This window comes from Ornithodoros turicata, chromosome 7, assembly GCF_037126465.1.
Source record: "Ornithodoros turicata isolate Travis chromosome 7, ASM3712646v1, whole genome shotgun sequence".
Taxonomy (NCBI): Eukaryota; Metazoa; Arthropoda; class Arachnida; order Ixodida; family Argasidae; genus Ornithodoros; species Ornithodoros turicata.
In genome coordinates, this window is record NC_088207.1 from 40,561,218 (window position 1) to 40,581,098 (window position 19,881).

A 19,881-nucleotide genomic window follows, 5' to 3' on the forward strand; every position below is an offset into this window, starting at 1 on the left:
ATGAGCCCCACACAGCACAGCCGGCACCGGAATTCGATCCCGGGTACCTCCCAGTCTCGACGTGACGTGCCCAGCATGGTAACCAGTGGGATGCATGCTAACCTCCCGTTGCAGTAGAGCCAATCATCTCTACAAGACGGTCGCGCGACCTTTACTGTTAAATTTAGCTCTATTATACTTGTGAGTTCATCCGTGTTTGTGAGGTAGAGGGGTGATGATGATGATGGTGATCAAAAGTATCAAGAGACGAGGCTAACAATGAAGCTCCATTTATGAGGTGTGACGGTTCCGTTCGCGATAGCGTCGAGCGTACAGTTCTTACTATTGGAGGGTAAGGAGGTTAGGTTGCAACAGAGGCGGCACAGTTCCCTTAGAAGTCGGCCCAGGACGCACATTCCCCCAGGGCGTTATTCGTGACGTTGCCCACCTTTTTGAGGCCGACAACGGCGAGCGTTTTCACCCCACCCCCCCACGTCTGTTTTTAGCCTGTATAAGAGGGGTTAGAGTCACTGAATTCGCTCAGAGTATTGCATTTCTCTTGCCCGGCACTACACTCTTAGAAATGAACTTCACCGCATAGCAGGCACTATTTTTTTTCGAAAACATGTTACACTGTCACCCCGGAGTATAACTTCAACCCCGGAAGGGAATACAAATTACTCTGCTTGGATGCGGGGTAAAATTACGTTACTGTCCTTCACTCGTGTTACTTTGTTACTGCTTTTTGTTTACTGATGAACAATGCCCATTTAACGTTCAGGTCCTGTGAGTGACGTCGCCCTGGTCGTACACACACTGAGAGGGGTTATATGGACGGGAGTATAGACGTTTAGACTTGGATTGACAAAGAATGGCTCACTAATACGAATATGCTTTGGGGATCACTAACAAGCCGCGATTTACAGACAAGCGAAGGCAGGCATGCGAAGTACAGGTAGGCAACGGACGAAAACCTGCGTATTCAGCGTGGTATGGCAACGTCATAGTCGTCATAGCAGGGTAAAGAGAGCATCGGAACAGTGATCAGAGTAAAGATGGACAGAAAAAGAGTACAGAAGGAGTGTAAAAGTCATATACGAGGGTGGTTCCATAAGTTTCCGGCCCGAGGTAGAAAATGCGCGCGAATTTGAAAATACGATTAAGGACGCGTGGCGCCATGTGTTGGAGGGCCGGAGCACCACCCTCAACCCTCTCCATGCTTTTGTCGGTTGGAGAGCGACATTGCAAGCAGCCAGGGTGCACTCTTCAGTTAAAATGGAAAAAATCGAGTACCGCGCTGTGATAAAATTCTTGACAAAAGAGGTAGGAAGGGAGTTGCCTCAGGACAGAAGCCGCCGATATTTCGAATAGAGACTGTTCTTCTTCTGGGCATGGTATTTAAAGGGCTAGGTGTGACGTGTTTAAAGGTTCATGCGAATTGTGGGTCAACAGCACGGAGGGAAGAAAGGGTCCGTACGGGCTTCTACGGCCGGAGTGAATGGCTGCTTTGTTAGAGTGTGGAGGGGATTATGTGAACGTACCCAAGCAGCACACAATATTGGACCCATATTGGCTGGTCATTGGCGATACGGGTCCAATATGGGACCCGTTTCGCCAAGATTTTCCCCATATTGGCTGAAAATGGGCAATATGGGCCCCATATTGCCCAGTTTCAGCCAATATGGGGAAAATCCTGGCAATATGGGCCCCATATTGCCCACTTTGAGCCAATATTGGGAAAATCTTGGGAATATGGGCCCCATATTGCACGCGTACACCCCATATTGACTGAACAGGGTACGTAGCCGTGTTGCACAAATGCCCAAGCAGCACGGCAAGATTGAACGTTGAAGCGTGTGAAATACCCAATTCACTACATCGTTACATTCAACAACTTCCCGCAGATGATACACATTGTTCCAAACAGTCAACGTACTTGGCATTCCCAACGTAAAGTTCGCAAGAATTCGACACCTCAACATTCTACGTCTTGAAAGCCGCCGCCATCTTCCTTCGCGATGCCAACGCCAATCGGTCGAGCCGACTGAGAGCAAGCGAGTTGTTTGAGCGTAATCACGCGTCCTACAACTAATGCGCATGCGCGACAGCCCGAACGGACGTTTCATAGGGCTAAAATGTCGCTGGGTGCTGTAATGATAACGAAATTGCGGCAGGTCAAGTAAAAAACACAATGTTTGATAGGAAGGGATGGCTATTCTGTAAAGTTAGGTGATTTCAAGTTGCTGCAAGCAGTGTAAATTGCTCTGGCGTGTGTCCGTCACCGCCACGAAAGTGTTTCGCTGCTTTGTATTCTCGGAGCGGGTTGGGAAGTGTTAGCAGGCTCCAACAGCTCCCCATAGAGCCCATAGTTTGAGATAATTCACACAACACTGGGCACATGACCAATGAGAGTGCAACGTTGTAGAAATTATGCAATGCCAGTCGGCCAATCAGGAGCCTTAACTTTGGCTGAGCTTTTGGCCGGTTCTGGCTACCATCGACTTCTACCGGATTTCATGCCTACCGCCGTTACCCGATATTCAAAATAACTGAAGCTTCTTTTCACTAAGAGAAATATTTATTTGACACAACGCACTGGTTCAAAGATCTTATACATGGGTGCACTGTGAATACAAAGTCCACTGCGTTGTTGACGCACGTAACTAAGTTCGAACTTGAAGCAAAACGAACAGCCCTCGAAATCCGACACGGCCCGAGAGTGTTCTTCACTCTTCAACCGCTCCAACTCATGAAGCATTCCAGTTTCGGAGTTGATAGAGTGTTCGTGGAATAATAGTCGTGTCCAGGAACAGCACAACACACGTTGAATCACATCGACGCATGAATAAACCAACGAACACTTCTACAAACTGTTCTGCCGATTGACATCACTGAAACACGGAACACAAGAGGACGCCGTGCCGGCAGATTTTATGATGAGCATCTTCTTTCGTTGCTTAAAGAGCGGAAGGCAATTGTGTGGCACGTAATCGTAATCCTGTCTTTGTTAGCAGCCCTCAAAATCCAACGGCGCCCGAACGCGTTCATCACTCTCCAACCGCTCCAACCCACGAAGCATTCCGGTTCCGTAGTTGATAGTCTGTACGTGGGATAATAGTCGTGTCCAGGAACAGCACAACAGGCGTAGAATCACAAACTGTTCTGCCGAGTGCCGACTGACATCACCGAAACACGGAACAACGGAAGACGACGAACGCCGTGCCGGCCGATGCGAGCTATTTCGAAACTATGCTGAAACTGTTGAAACACGGCCGCCGGGACGCGCACGCAAATGCGCGCGTAGAAAATGCGATTTCAAAACATTGTCGACCAATCGGAGCGCGCGCCCAGTCTAGGCCAATGAGCTTGCAACGTTGTAGATTGGCGTAGTGGTACATACTCTACAGCCGCATCCTCGGTTACCTGAGGAGGACTGGTGTTAGTCCACAGAATATTGCGATCCCAATGAAGGCTTCTGAGGGATCTTTCGCATTGGCAGTTCTGTGGGACTGCTTGTGTCCTTCAGCAAGGCGGGCGTGGCACCTGTTTTTCGTTTTTTGTTTGTTTGTTTGTTTGTTTGGGCAACGCCGTGTTTCTTTCCTTTTTTTTTCGTTTTTTTTTTTTTCAGTGATGTGAACGTGGATTAATCAAGGGGATGAAACTCGCGAGTTCCTTTGCGGACTAAAGTGAGGCGCTGCGAGCCTTTCGCGTCATCAAACGTCATGAAACGTCAAAATTTTTACGTCGAAGCACGAGTTCTCTACCGAGAGCATCCCATTGGCTCCTGCGGCCGCTCCTCTGGTATGCGAGCGCTCATTGGTCGGTTTGAAATTATAACCAGTGGAGTGCAGCTGTAGCTTCCACAGTTTCGCCACGAAAACCACCGCCCCTCTTAACCACGTGATCATCCGTAACGAATCACGACAAAATAGCCGGAAAACGGCGCCAAAAAGCGCGCGCTGGCTGATCGAACTGCGCATGTGCACTGCGTGCCCTCTCCGTACCCTCTCACTCGAATTCTCTCCCCCCACCCCCACCCGGTTCCGAGCGCTTCGCCAGGCCATCTGCTAATATTATCGGGAAGCAGAAAATGAAAATCCAGAAGACGAAGGAATTCACGTGTACAAATTTATTGACACGGTAAACATATAAACAAGAAGCAACATTTGAATGCAAGTAAACCTACACGATTATTACAGAATAAATCAAGAATAAATAGTGACGAGCAACAGAAAGCGTGACTATCATATTATACAATCATTAAGGGAACCTATTCGGTTTGGAGAAAGTAGATATTACTATACACATATATAGCACGTGATGAGTCGCAGAAGCCATCCGCTTTATCCCAGCACAACTGTAGAATCTTCAGGTGACAGGGGCCACATGTTCGCGGATCGCAGGGCCACGAACAGGTGTCGGTGTCCGAATGAAAAGAAAAATAACCTCTTAATGATATGGTAAACCCGAGCACAGGCAACGTTAGTATTCTGTATACGCTATGTAAGACATGCAATCGTTACGCGCCTAATGTCGACTAATGACAAAATTCGAAGAGCCCTGCGTACGCGATGCACGCTGTTTTCCTTTACATGCACACCAGTGTATTAAACATCGGACACATTCAAATAGCGGAACAAAACGCGACAAGTAACGCCACGCAGAATCATAAACCAGATCATGACTGTTAACCGGCAGAAAGTGATGTAATACGGGACAAGGCGTACCTCCATGTACACAGTTAGGCGACAGTATTAAACGTCTGATCACTGACATGCATCATACGTTTGTCTGCTTACCTTTCATTCAGGCGTTCGTCCATAGCGCGAACATCTTCGAAATCCACGAAACGAAATCACCGTCTGCCTACATAGACGCCAGCTACACAACGGCCAGACTGGTCGGCGCCTCGGAGAAACGAACGCGGGCGAATCCACCGGTTAAATGAGCCTCAGCCAATCATGATCGAGAAAGGTCACGTGGGGGACCGGAGCCAATGGAAAGTAAATAGCCGGAATTTGGCGGGAAATGCCAGCGGCGACACTATTGTCGCGGCGGCGAAACTCGCTTACTGTGCCTCCTCTGGTTTTTAGTGCCCGTCGATACCGACTCCGCAAAAGTCGAATCCTCTTGGATACTTCTGCAAGTAAATTCAGTGATAGATAAGTGGAAGGCAGGACTGCTTCGCTTGCTTGGCGCGACAACGATTCAAGAAGCATCTGTGTTTTTCCACTCGATGGCAGGTAAGTCAGTTCCTATTCCATTCTGCCGCTTAGAGTAACATAGCATAGCACCGCACCTGTGGCATATACGCAACATTTCGGCCGGTAGAATTTTTAGTTTTCACGTTTTCTGATCCCTGTTCTGGCCTTTCTTGCTCAGGTATCAACTAGGTACTGCTCAACCCATATCTGCTTCAGAAAAGCATCTGCATGGACGCAATAGAATGGATATGCCACTCTGAGTGGTTGGAACATCATCTTTTGGTTTAGCAGCAGCACAGGTTCCTTTGTGACGGGTCAGCCTTGACATGTGCCACTACACAAGCAGCAAAGGAATATGGACATGTTTTCTGTCATGCTGGATTTGTGAATGTGTGTGCCTGTGCAGTGAATTTAGTGATCTACTGTGAAATCTTCCACGTGAGACATATCAGCTAACAGTGAAGGTGAAGTTGCTTCGGCATATATTACTCGAACTTCAGAAACAATGTTCATGTGAAGTTTGTGTTTCGCGCAGATACAGAAGACTGCATATGTATGATTTGGAAATACCAATCCCGAAAAATAAAGCACCTTGTGCAACAGAAAGAGCCAACGCTTCCGCGTTTTATTTATTTCACTGGATGCGAACGAAAATGCAGAACCGCCAAAGCGGGGGAGAGAACAGAGGGGAAAGGGAAAAAGAACGCCTCGGTAGCGTCGCTTTACGTCACCCGTCACCCAGGGAGACAAAATAAAAGAAAGCAAAAAACTTCTCTACCGAGGCCCAACGATTGGCCCGACGTCAGAGGTCACGTGAGTTTTTCCCGACAATAGAAATATACTACACGTTCATTCCCCTGGATCAATTAGGTCTGCAGAAATAAAAAAGCAAAAATCAGACAAAAGTAATATCAGTGGTGAATATTATACAGCATAATGCTTTATTATTGCACGGACTCCCCGTTGGTGTTATCACAGAAATATTGGCAATATTGGCGCAAAATGGCTTGCCAATATGGGCAGCCCATATTGGTCCAATATGGAGCCTGGTTGCGCTCCCCATATTGGTCCAATATTGGCAGCCCATATTGGACCAATATTGGCAATCTTGGCAGCCCATATGGGTCAAATATTGGACCAATATTGGCGTGCTGCTTGGGTAGTGATCTAGACTCCAGACCGGTTACAGAAAAATGGAAGGTTCACGAACACGTGGACGAAACGGGACAACAGACAAGAATTGGCAAGCGTACCCTTACCAACGCATGCCACGTGTCGGATGACATTTGCGAGGGTGCGACAAGGTAAATACAAAAGATGGTGGTGAAAGCCAGGGAGAATAACCATGTCGGACATATAGACTCGGTCGACCTTGGCTGTTGGTGGTGCAACTACGACGGTAAACAGAACATATTTACGACATGCGCATGATTTGTATGTGGACTATTAGTTTATTCATAATTTCTATGTAGGTAAAAGTAAATGTTGCCCCCTTTGTACACATATACCAAGTCTTGAACCGCCCGAACACGCTTCTGTATCCAGCCCCTCTGTGGATGTGCCAGTGCTTGTTTATCGGTGTGTCCCATGTGCCTGTATCCGTGTGTCGTAATATGCAGTTAGTGCGCGTTTATTTTATTTTTTATTTTTGTTAAATAAGAACGCAAGGAAGCGAGAATATATCCCTTGTTGCCGGCGATGGGCAGCACTTGCAGTACCAAGTACTCAAGTACTAATTTAAGTACATTTCTGAGTACTTTATCTTAAGTGCTTTCCAATTGTACAATTTGCACGACGTACTTTCAGCGCTTTTGTCTAGTACCTTCCCATCGAGTACCTAAATGGAAATGCAAATAAAAAAAATGAAAATATCAAGTGAGCGTTTTGTCTAGAAGCAGTACTTTTGAACTGGAAAATAGAGTGCTGTACTTTTTTCTCATAACCGAGAGATGCAAGCAAAATAAAGCAGGAAATAATTTTTTTTTCCGCTAGCAAAGCTGGCTGCGAGAGCAGCTGTAAACGGAAATTATTCCATCTGTCAACAGTCCATACTCATGGGCAACCACTAACTAGCTGGGCTTCATAAGTAAAATGCAAAATGCAACTTAAAAAGAGAGATTTACATTAGCATTTAGCCAATGTCATTTAGCATTTAGCAACACACCCGCAAGCACAAATTCGCAACTCACACTCTTCCTTGTCCCTTTCTTCAATGTACTTGACGAGTTTAATTTAAGTAGGATTCCAACTAACTTGAACATTACTTTACTTCTTTTGGTACTTTGCCCATCGCTGCCTGTTTCAGACTCTACGAAAACAACATTCGCCATGGCTAGACCGGCTATGTTGTCTGCGTGAGTGGCCAACAAGGATCAGGTGGAACAAGCACGTGAGGAGAAGGAAGAGGCGGTGATGAGTGTGGAACATAGCTTCATTATGACGGGTTATCGGTGAGAACAGGAGCTTTTCCACAGACATTTACTGACACTCAGAAGTGAGAAATACATCTGAACTATATGAACACAATAGTGTAACGACTAGGATGTGATCCATTACTGTCTTGAATAGCGCGTGGTCGCCAGGTCAAAATCCTGAAAAGCAGCCAACGCGCCGTGAGAAAGTAACCGAAACTAGCCAATTTCCCATGCATGTAGCCAGGTCCGTAGCCAGTGGTGTGGAGGCTCTGCTCAACGAAGGACTCTTCCACGACTGCTGAAACGCCAGCGCGGAAACAGCCAAATTTCCTAAGGACATCGTACCGACTAAGAGAAGGCGGATCGTCAAGGAGCAGGAATGGACGTACAGTGCGTACTCCCGCGGTGCACGTTAAAAGCTAGCCCGATATAGGAGCTCGGGAGTCTCAAATGAAGCACGAAGAAGTATCCACAAAAGTAGCCAAATAAATAGCCAAGTCACCATTGCCCAAATTCGTTCGCCACGAAAGTCGGCACCCGAATAGACCAATAGACCTCTCCCGAAGCTAAGGGCGAACAAGGTCGCGCCAGAAAGCCACGGTCTTGAGGGGATTACGATGGTCCATGAAAGAGACACGACCTTCGGTCCTATTCTTCTTTCAGTAGGAGACACCGAACAAGTCTCCATTCGTGGAACCCAGCCCTCCCCTTCCTACTTGTTTCGGTTTCAGTCTGTCTACCAGCGCCACGATGACATTTCTCTGGTAGAGGTCTATTCGGCGCAAACTAGCCAAATCTGGCAACCAGCCTGTATGTCACTTCTAGATTTAGCCCAGCAGAGCAGTTAACAAATATACAACGCCAGTATTCCACGCAAAACGCAGGGACCGTTTTTCACCGAATGCGACTCCGGAATTACGATCGCTGGATACGTGAAGGGAGTGATTCCAAGTCCACTGTCTATAGAGCTCTCTAGTCGTGTTCACCTTAAGAAAGAAAAGAAATCCAGTCCGTCAGCTCTCAAAATATTACTGCGCCGCAAGATAGGATGGCTGGACACAAAGAGGTCACTCTCTCTCCTCCGCCAGATATAAAGTAACCCACCATATTCACTCCTCTTCCGTATTGGCTGGTAAGACTGGCCGCATAAGTGGCGCTGCTGTATTTCTCCTGGCGCGCTATTGTGTCTCCTTATTTCCAATGGCATATGTAGATGACGGACTAGATTTCCTCTCCTTCTTAACCTGAACATGACTAGTCAGACGGACATCTTGCTCGGACCACTGGCCTCATTCCTGCATTAAGTTGACAGCCAGGGGCGTTGCCAAAAGAGAGGGGTTGAAAATCGTAGCTTTGGTAGTGCTTTTTTGAAAGGGAAACCTATTGGAGTCGTCCACCTCCATGACTTTCTTTTTGGCTGCGGTGTTGACCCCGGCCTTTGTCTCCGAATGCCACGAACGCTGGCACAATTATTCGCGTCCGCCATCCATAATAAGTCCCAGCGAAATGTTCCTTATACACTGGTCGCCTACAATTCAAGCACGGGGGTGTTTCTTCTCTCAGTTGTATTGCGTGCAGAATGCAGGGTGCAAAAATGCGTACATCCTTGAACAGTGTGTCCCATAATAGACATTTCAGTTCAAGAAAACTCCTTGTGTATCGCCAAGTGCCTGCAACGCGTGCACTGTGGCAGGATTTCAGGCCATCAAAATATTCTGTGATCCCATATAGCACCACTCGTATTGTTGGATATGCTGTATTAGTCACCCTACCCCATTTGATTAAGTTGTAAGTTTTGCTCAGGTCGATCTGTATCAAATTGTATCCCCCTCACTCTCTTGCGTGATTTCGTTTATGTATCGTTTTCGCTTTAGTTTGAACTTCTTACTTTTTTTCTTTTTTCGCTGTAGCTTTTCTTTTTCTGCTTTTGTGCCTTTTAGTCAGTGAATTTCCTCAGTACTGAGTAGCCCCACCCCCACCCACTTCTCGGGACTAACATATTTTGTATTCGAACTCTCTTACGACGCGAAAACGATATGATGTTGGCTGATATGTTGCATCGACAAGCTGCTCTGCCTTGCAGCAATGTTGGGTCTTTGTTCTAACCCCATGCGCCACCGTCAATGCTTGCACTCATCCTATCTGTTCTTGACGTCTACTAACCTGCTTGAATTCCTCTGACCTCAGAGCTTTTGCCATGAATGTGGAGATGTTATCTTCACAGCATTACATCTCCGATGGCCATCAGTTACGACGCACCCGCGTGTGTGATATCTCATTTGCGTGTGTCATGTGTGTGTGTGTGTGCCCGAGTGTGTATCCCTCATCTTTGTCATCGTCATCCCACTCATATATTAACCCACATGCGCTGAGGTAAGGTACCGCAATTGTTGCAGCGAATCACCTCAATCCATCGTTATTCATGTAGCAGTTGGTGGTGGTGCATCGAAACGGAATGCATTTGTCTAATTTTAATCCGGTATCTTTCTTCTTCTTCTTATTTTTTTTTAGATTGCAGTTTCACATGCTGATTGTTTACGCATACGTACCACAGATTTTTCAATAGTGTCTGCTCTTGCTTAACTGCCCTGCCCAGGCGCTGTTGTGCATTGTCATCAAGTAAGAGCACTATATGGGTGTAGCACCCACGACCGACTAAAACATACCGGGCAACAACGCTCCCAACAGGAGGGCATTTCTGGGCGCTTGCGTACTGCAGGTACTGCAGGTGCTCATCATATTCGATCAAGAACCTCAGCCTGTTCGGAACATTTTATTAACATAATTATCTGATTACACAAGTAACTGCCCAGATTACATTTTGCTTCTAACACAATAACAGCGTAAATGTTCTACGTGCAACAACAACAACAGATAAATTAATGATGATGAATGCGGAAATTCGCCACGCGAGATGCGGCCCACTACCCCAAAGCACAATGGGCAGGACGAGATGTGTCCTAATGATGAGGTGATGAACTCGCGCTAAATAGGGGTCGATAGTCAGTGGAGTCCATGAGACATCAACAGAACTGTAGGCAAAAACACAACGCACAAAAAAACCCACACGCAGCACACAGGTACGCAGGCACATCATAGGGTTTAGAGGCACCGAAACACGTGCAAACTACGTATCGTCACAACTATGTCAAACTGCTAAAAATATGTACAATGTACCATTCGTGCGGACACATATCAGGCAAAATTCGACTGAAAAATTGGTCGCGATCATTTACGCTATTTACATAGCCTGAATTCCTTGTTTAGAAAACGAGGTTGGAGTTGGAGTTGGACGGACTAAAAATAGAAAACGAGGTTCCTCAGAGCAACGCGCCCATACCTCACGCATATCTACCGATTAGACCACTGACGCAGGAGTTCCTGCTCCCCTAGCGAAAAGAGAGACGGTGCTCAAGGTAGTCACGGAACAAACATATAACAAGAGTAAGTCTCGGATTCATTGCTCGAATACGGCGATTTTGAGCTCATCCTCTGCTCTGTATGGCTCGACAGACGCTTTCCGACAACAAGAGACAAGCGGAGTTACGGGGAGCTTTCTGAATGAAGGAGGAAACGTACGAGAGGTGAAGGATGGCAGGAGTAGGAGAGGAGGGAGTCAAGTTTCATACTCCGCGGGGTCCCACGACGAAAAGTGAAACTCCGCGGTGGGAGCCCGGTGTCCCAGCCTCCTCATTGGTTGGCGTCGGCCGTGTGTAGAGAGGGAGAGGAGGACGCGTTGGCAGTCGACGTTTGCTACCGGCTGCTCAAAAGTGGCTTTATCGCGTGGGAGTACGACAGGACACAACCGGCGATATTTAAGCGGACCCTCCTCACACTGTGACACGACAGTGAACCTGTCGCTACGGAGCCTCCACCTTGTGCACGAGGGGACTGTATTCCACAACACCGTGACTGTTTTGCGGAGGTGGTTCCTTCCCTTGCCCGCAACGTTTGTTTAGAGAGAATTCCTTTCATGGAGAAAAGCTGCCAGAGACTCGTCTAGGTGCAGGACAGCGTGCGACTGATTTGCCAGTGTTGGAAGCAAGTGTCGTTTATTTAGTTTTCTCTTAATTTCTGGGTAGTGCTTTTCTTGCTCTTATTTGTTTTTTGCGTGTTTTCGGATTTTGGTGGCAGGGGATTGCTTGAAAAAGAGAAGCCATGCCCGCATCACATGTGGCAATGGTGAGTATGACATGGTAGTAGTGCATGGAAAGAAATGTTGAGCAAGGAGTTTTACCAGCACCCCCTTTCCCCACCTATCCCTAACGGTACCTAAAAAAAGTTTAACGCAACACCCCCCCCCCCCCTCCCAATAAGAAAATCAAATCCTGGAAACACCCATGGTGCTATTGATGCCTGGTCAAGAGATTTTGCTTCATAAGAGCAAACACTCAGCACGACAGACGCAAAGTGCGATTGCACAGGGGCAGGGGGGTAGTTGAAGTTGGTTCCGTTTGAATGTATGATTCTGTGGATCCTCATGAAAATTCGGTGAATTCTGTAGCTCTGGCGCCTCGCATTATAGGAAGCGAAGGTGCGTGGCTATTAAGAGCTTCATAACTCTCACTACCTTATGGCCTAGCGAATGCAGAGAACGCACATACTTAGCTATGAATGATGTCACGGAATGTACCTACTTGCACGGTCGAGGGCGCTCTAGGTGTGTAGTACGTTTCAGCCAACACTTTCAATGGAGCGAATTTCGGTCGTATTTCTGCAAGACTACTTGTGTCTTACTTATACGTCTTATGTTATATGTTATATATCTGTATAGGTCTTTTATTTATTATATATACGTATGGGTCACTTATATGTCTTACTCATACACTGCAAGACTAATGTGGCAGCGACAGGTATTCGATATGGCTCTGAATGAAATAACAATGAACGGAAAAGTAGTATTGCACATATATCAGTCCCATGTAGTAACTCAATTACAACTAACTTGTAGAGAGCGCTGTAAGCAGTTACCTTTTGCAGTAAGTAGTTACATTCCTGGAAGAGTAACTTATAACTGTAACCAGTTACTGTTTTTGGTTATGGTGACTGTAAAATGTAATTAAGTTACTCAGGTATTTAATCTTTTTCTTTTTTTTTTGGGGGGGGGGGGGAGGGCGTCAGCACCATTGCAAAATTTTGTCGAGGCTTCAAATGTCCTGCCATTTTTAATTCCGTGAAAGCGCCGCGAAGCAACTGTGGCTATGAGCGGAGTACAGATGTGGACAGATGAAGAGAGCACAGCAGGAAGCGGTGGAGGACAGGGGGGTTAATATGAGTCCTGGGCCGACTTCAGGGGGAACTGTGCCGACATTCGTCTGGATAGTCTTTGGAAAACCAAGACAGCACAACCGGTGGTGGGATTCGAACCCACCACCTCCAAGTCTTTAGCACGACATTGGCAACCACCACGGAGCGGGACGCCATAATCCGCTCGGCCGTGCCGCTGGTGCCATTTTTGCAAAGCAGAAATTCCACGAACTTTCCCTTTATATACGCAGCCAGGTTACCCTATAGTCTAACCCCCATGGAAATTGCCCACAGGAAATCCCCCGCTTATAACACGGCAGTCATTACGCCGAAAATACTTTTTTAGTTGCACTCATTCGTCTTTTTTGAAAATGTAAGTACAAATTTCCTAGTTATTTCAACGCGTAGCTGTAAAGAGAAACGTTCATAAAGGCCATCTGAAACTGTAACGTATTTACTTTTTTTTTTTTTGAAACTTGCCCACGACTGACAGATAACAACTGTTACAGTTACAACATGAAACGTAACCACAACTTCAGTCAGGTCCCCGACGAGGAAGATGAGGGGAGCGATGTCTATGGACAAACAGTTGCGGATAAGCGCCATCCCGCTCGAAGAGCAACAACAACAACAATTGCGCGCGCCTCAGGTGCGTTTGCGATGATCCAACTGATCTTTCAAATGCGTTGGCGATGTAAGCAGCTGTAAATGACGCCATCCACACTGAAAAATCATAACTCTACGCAGGCGTGTCCAGACCAGCTTGCCTGCGTGTATGCCTTATAAGTTATAAGCAGCCACTGTAGACGCCGGTTGTTCAGGTTCACCAGAAAAGCAAAAAGGATGCTGAAAGCTATCAAAGGCAAAATGAATCCTGATTAGAGAAGAGAGAATAAATTCCTCCACCTTGCTAATCTGTTCGCCTTGTACTCTTCAATTTATTCATTGAGACAAAGAAGAGACTGTTCAAAATCCTCATTGAAGACACTGTAAGAAAAATTTCCGTAATTTTACTATACAAGTGACTACTAACTCGGTTGCCGGTATATATGTGCCGTAACCTATACAGGGTGTCCCAGAAAACGTGTCATTGAATTATAATAAAAAAACTACGCCACCTAGAATCATCATGCGGTCAACAGCATTTGTTCTTATTAGGTTTTTGCCACCTTCTAATGTGAATGTCATGTACTTCAAGTTTAATTATGTAAATATTTGCGAACTGAACTCGGAAATCTGCCAAGTAAAGGTCACTTTTTTACCCCACCAATATGAAGAGCGTGCGGAATTCACTCAAATTCATGATAACTCACAGTGATATTCACGAGCTATCCCATCGGAAAAAATAGCCGAATATCATGCTTTTCGGAGCACCGGACCATAGCGCGCGATGACTTTTTGAGCGTGACGAAAGGAGGTTCCGAAGCCAGCAGCGAAGGCCCATAGAGTGATAGTAGAAAAAGTAACAGTTCCTAAAATTGGGAGAGGGAATGCATTATCCCAGCGAAAGTCGGACGTGATAAGCCATGCCTGTTTTATCTCTTTCTGCGATGTCGGGGAGGGCTGGGTTTCCAACCTCCTTTCGTCGGACTGACAAAGATTGCGCTGAAAAATTCATCGTGCGCTATTCTGTGCGACCTCCGTCGAGCATGATGTTCGGCTATTTTTTCCGATGGGATACACTCTTAAAAATGAACTTCACCTCATAGCACGCTCCTGGCCAACCATCATCTCGAATGATATCGTTATCTGCCCTGATTTGTTGAAAACGGGAGGCGTACGCCTTTTCTGTGACAATTATGAAAAGCATAAGTGTCACAGAAAAGGCGTACGCCTCCCGTTTTCAACAAATCACGGCAGATAACGATATCATTCGAGATGATGGTTGGCCAGGAGCGTGCTATGAGGTGAAGTTCATTTTTAAGAGTGTAGCTCTTGAATATCCCTGACAATTATCATAAATTTGACAAAATTAGACACGCTCTTCACATTGGTGGGGTAAAAAAGTGACCTTTACTTGGCAAATTTCCGACTTAAGCTCGCAAAAATTTACATAATAAAACTTACGTTACATGACATTCGCATGAGGAGGTGGCAAAAACCCAGTAAGAACAAATGCCATTGTCCGCATGACTCTAGGTGGTGTAGTTTTTTTATTATAATTCAATGACACGTTTTCTGGGACACCCTGTATACAGTGCTGCACAAAATCTGTTTGGCGTGCACGTTGCACAGTTACTGACTGCACTCTTAAAAATGAACTTCACGTTACGGAGGCGTACGCCTTTTCTGTGACAATTATGAACAGCATACGTCTCACAAAAAAGGCGCACGCCTCCCGTTTTCAACAAATCACGGCAGATAACGATATCATACGAGATGATGGTTACCTACACTCTTAAAAATGAACTTCACCACATAGCACGCTCCTAGCCAACCACCATCCCGAATGACAACGTTCTCGCCCCTGATTTGTTGAAAACGGGAGGAGGAGCCTATTTTGTGCCGTGCATAATGGGCACAAAATAGGCTCCTCCTCCCGTTTTCGACAAATCTAGGGCGAGAACGTTGTCATTCGGGGTGATGGTTGGCTAGGAGCGTGCTATGTGGTGAAGTTCATTTTTAAGAGTGTAGGAGCATGCTATGCGGTGCCATATCGCTTAACAATATGTACCTCAATCAGTGATGATGATGATGTATTTGGAAGAGCCATCAGCGTTGACAGACGTGTCAAACAAAGAGAAACTAAAGCGTAATCATGAAATAAAGCGCATTAGGCAATACAGGCACGAACGTCGAAACAGGAATTTAGAGGCATTGGCGTCGGAATACAAACTAACGGTATTGACTATCCTGTAATTCGTGCCTACGTGTTCAATAGGCATGATATATTGACTCGATGAGAGAATAGGCATTTTTCCTCACGATCCAGTCTTTTGACTGGTGAGCAACGTTTCTGCGTTTGGTTGTAAGTAACAAGGCATACTACAGGGTGTTCAAAATTAAGCTTTCACGAGCGCTATGCAAACACAGCGATGACAGGAAACCGGATGATAACTTTACGCTACTTGCGTAAGAAACAGGGGCTGCTAGTTATGTAGCACCTTTTTCTTATTCAAGGAAGAGAAAAAGTAGCACCAGTTTTCTTTTGTTCGCCTATTTGTAAAGTGCTAGTGAAAGCTTAATTTTGAACACACTGTATATGCGGATATTATATTATATTTATTATATATATTATATTATATTATTATATATGCGGTACACAACGCGCACTCTCGCTACGGCCTGCAATATTTTAGCCGTACCGTCGGGTAGCGACAGGGTTAATCAACACAAATCACACATAAAGTGGTGTTCTTACACGAAGCTGCGATACCCGACCAATGGGGCACTATAAGCGTATTCGTACCATTTTACCGAGTGAAATTATTTGTGGGCGCATGTTAGCAACTCCTCAACGCACCAGAAATTTCGCTGGAGGGCTTGCCCCAGGAGTGCATTGTATTAACCCATACGGTAAAAAAGGGACATCTGATATCTGGATGTTGATGCGCTCTGCCATCGTCCTTTTTCGTCGTCGGTTTTGTTGTCGTTCACCTAAACCCCCTCCTCTACGACCTGCCAGAATTTCCAGCGAACAAACAGCACACACTGTCATACTACGAAGCTTGACCATGAACGGAAGTATAATACGACGCGAAGGCTCCATAAAGAGCTGTCGAGAAATTCATCAGAGTGCGCCGAGAAGTGATTAGCAGCGTCAACAGCAGTAGGTATAGCACCCACTGACACAGCAGAAACTAGAAGCAAGGAGAAACGAAACCAGGACAACATCATGAGATGCATTACAGCAAACTACAGCAAACTACAGGTCGTGACCCCAGCTGGCGTTAGTGGCGGAGGGCCTCCGCGAAAGCAGAAATTCGTGAATAACTTGAATCTGCATCGTTGACTCATTGATGCCTTGAGTAACCGCAAAAGCTTACCTCTGTCTGTGCAGCACATCTGATTATTCAACCTCTGCTAGCAAAGCCTTCACTGTCTTTTGCCTCTTGGGAGCACTTTCCGAAAGAGTAGAAGCAGCACAACTTGGGGCAGTGGAGTAGCCAGAAAAGGGAGGGGGGAGTAAATGGAGGGTGAAAACCACTTCCCCCATGTAAAGTTCCTATAGGATCTCTCCCAAACAAGTTTTTTTTTTTTGGCTACGCTATACTTCTTTGTAGTCCACGACAGTCAGTCTCGTTGGTTCTAGGAAACAAGATACACCTTTTACTTACCATACTACTTCTACTGTAACCGTTTTGGGAACCATTTTTGGTTCCCCCTTGACAAGCTGTACGATCACCACCTGTTTGGAATTCCGAAACAATGCAAAAATCGCGCATGTCATGGGCCAACGCCCAACGCTGTTATCCGCAAGTGGAACTGACCCTCATCGACAAGTTGCCATAGCTATAGGCATGATATTCAACAGTGAAGCCTTCTTTATATATCCAGAAGCTTTCATGTAGTAGACTACCTTGCAGCATGTAGCAGGCTACCTGAAGAAATGTAGTCTCTACGTTTGCTTTTTTTCTTTACCTCCCTTTTAGTAGGGTAGATTTACACGCACGATGAGCCAGCCAATTTGTGTGGCGACATGCTACACATGCCACAGTAATTTTCTGTGCTGCTCGGTATGCTCTGGAAGCTCGATACGAGCGGCCCATGCCAAGTGGCGTCCGGCGCTGAAGACTTTGTGAATAAGGAACGCTTACCACAACGCTGGCCATAACGCTGGCCGAAATGTATAGCTCCCCCGTATATATATATATATATATATATTTTTTTTTTTTTTTATGCCCGTGTTCAACCGAAGTCCGCCACGAAATGTAGTTCCTGAAACGAAGTTGTCGGAAAAATGTAGTTGGAAATGTAAAACCCCATAACAGAGTTTCCCAGCTGGAGAATACTCCAAATAATTCGCAGTGGTAATAATAGTAGCATTTGGAGTAATATTATTATTTCGAGTAGCTTTAACGAGCTTGAAAGGATGCGTGGGACCAGCTTATTTCTGCTTGTATACAAGCGCTCGTCAAGCTGGAATTCAAGGCACTCGACTGCGCAGCTTCGTGGATCAGGAAGATCACTGCTCTGATGCAACATGTCTGAGGCTATTACTTCGTAGAGCGGGTAGTATCAACCAGATGCGGAACTTAAGTTGGGAGTGCGTTCCCATAAGTAGGTCACCGAGGCAATTGTCATCGAAGCAGAGCCCGTATTGGGGACCTATCTATCGGGGACACCTATATTCGCATATTTACACATCGTGCAGAATGATGTGGTGCTGAAGTTGATGTTGAATGGTGGCCTACGATGTGAGGTGATGCTGAAGTTGAAGGTTGTGACGTTGATGTTCGATTATGGCTTTTGAAGTTTAAGTCGTCAACGTCAGCACAGTGATGGGGTGTGAAGCCGCATTTCAATGATTTCAATGATGAGCTTTGAAGTTTAATTCCAATGATTGGTTTTGAAGTTGAACGGCTGTGATAGACTATGATATTCGTTTTTTTTGGTATAAGTAGTGGTCAGCATATGATGTTGATATGACGTGATGGACTGTAAGGCTCACCATGATGTAACATTGAATGAATTTCTAGATGAGTGCCCGCCTATATGATTGGGACATCGTTGCTGCTGTTTCCCGTACTGTTGTTCCGAGAAACGCAAGCAGTACTGATGAAAAGAAAACAACAACAAACACACTGATGACGATGAAAAGAGAACTTGGAATTATGCCAAGGAAACCTCAGATCCCTACAGCAAGGACTTATTCGCGAAGGTTTCACCTTGATGTACTCCTCAACATGGGATAAATCCAAAGGGTTTCTCTCTCATGCATAGGAAATACGTCGCCGACTAAAAATATACCGAAGTTCCTAACAGCAGAGAAAGCTGACTGAGTGAAGCGCTCTGCACTGTAGAATAGAAGAGAATAGAATAGAAGTAGAAAGAAAAAAATGGAAACGTTGTTCGCACTGGTGCGACGAGCTGTTGCATGACGCTTGATGTCTGAAAGCACTGGACGATTTAAAAGATTATTTCAGCACGTATGTCCTCGAGGTAGTACGCCAGGGCGCACAGTGCAGGTTGCTGGTGCTGCTTTGGCCAACTCCCCAGTACCTTCTGAACACTAAAAGGTCGGTTCTCAAGTTCCGCGATGGCGTTCTTCAGTCTTCGCCGACTAGAGTCGAAGCGTCGTCAGATGACCAGCACGTGCTCCGTGTTCTCCACAGTTCCGCAAGTTGAACAGTTCGGCGATCCAACGACACCTATCTTACGAAGGAATGCTGCTGCGAACGGGACGTTGAGTCGCAGGCGATGGATGACGGATTCTAACGGCATTGGTGTCTTCGATGGGAGGCAGTAGATGCAGTTGGGGTCAATTCGCGCGAGGAAGAGTGATCCATGACGTCTCCTGTGCATGGTGCATTCCTTCAGTGTACTGCGACAGGCAAGGACGTTGTGGTATCCCCGTACGACAAAAGTACTGGTATACTTTGCACACAGCACGATGTGGACGATAAGCCCCCAACAGGAAGAACGACTGGATGGTGGACCCGCAGGCCCAGGCCAGTTCAGGCAGTGGGGTACAGTTATGGATCCGGTCCTAGGCCAGGTCAGTCCAGACAACGATGCGGTTTAGCGGGAGATCTTAGTGCCAAGCCTACTCTTCGATGTGGGTTGTACAAACACCCCAAAACAGAAGACGAAGCTGAGATTCTCATATTTTATTACGGCGGTTTTCAACCAGGGTTCTGCAACCATGATACTGTCGAGCTGCCGCCAGTGAAACTACCGAGGCTTGCCTTTCAGACAGACATGGTATCTGATCATGCATGACATATCATCGTTGGCATCCAGGATTGAAATGGTGATCCTGGGGCAGGTTACCACGAATGGCGGTCGCTTTCAAGCGTACGAGTACATTCAGCAGCTATCGTCATCACAGTTTGGCTCAACCGACATTCCAATCTCACGTGACCTATGCGCTTCTA

At 46.2% G+C, this 19,881-nt stretch overlaps 1 protein-coding gene across 1 annotated transcript in view; it reads left to right on the forward strand.

Moving 5' to 3' along the window:
• Positions 1 to 11,387: 11,387 nt before the first annotated feature.
• LOC135399880 (uncharacterized) overlaps positions 11,388 to 19,881 on the forward strand; it is an 85,991-nt gene continuing 77,497 nt past the window's right edge. The window contains exon 1 of the mRNA XM_064631614.1: positions 11,388 to 11,779. Within this exon, the coding sequence (XP_064487684.1) occupies positions 11,756 to 11,779 (24 nt within the window). The 5' untranslated portion in view covers positions 11,388 to 11,755. The remainder of the gene's footprint in view (positions 11,780 to 19,881) is intronic.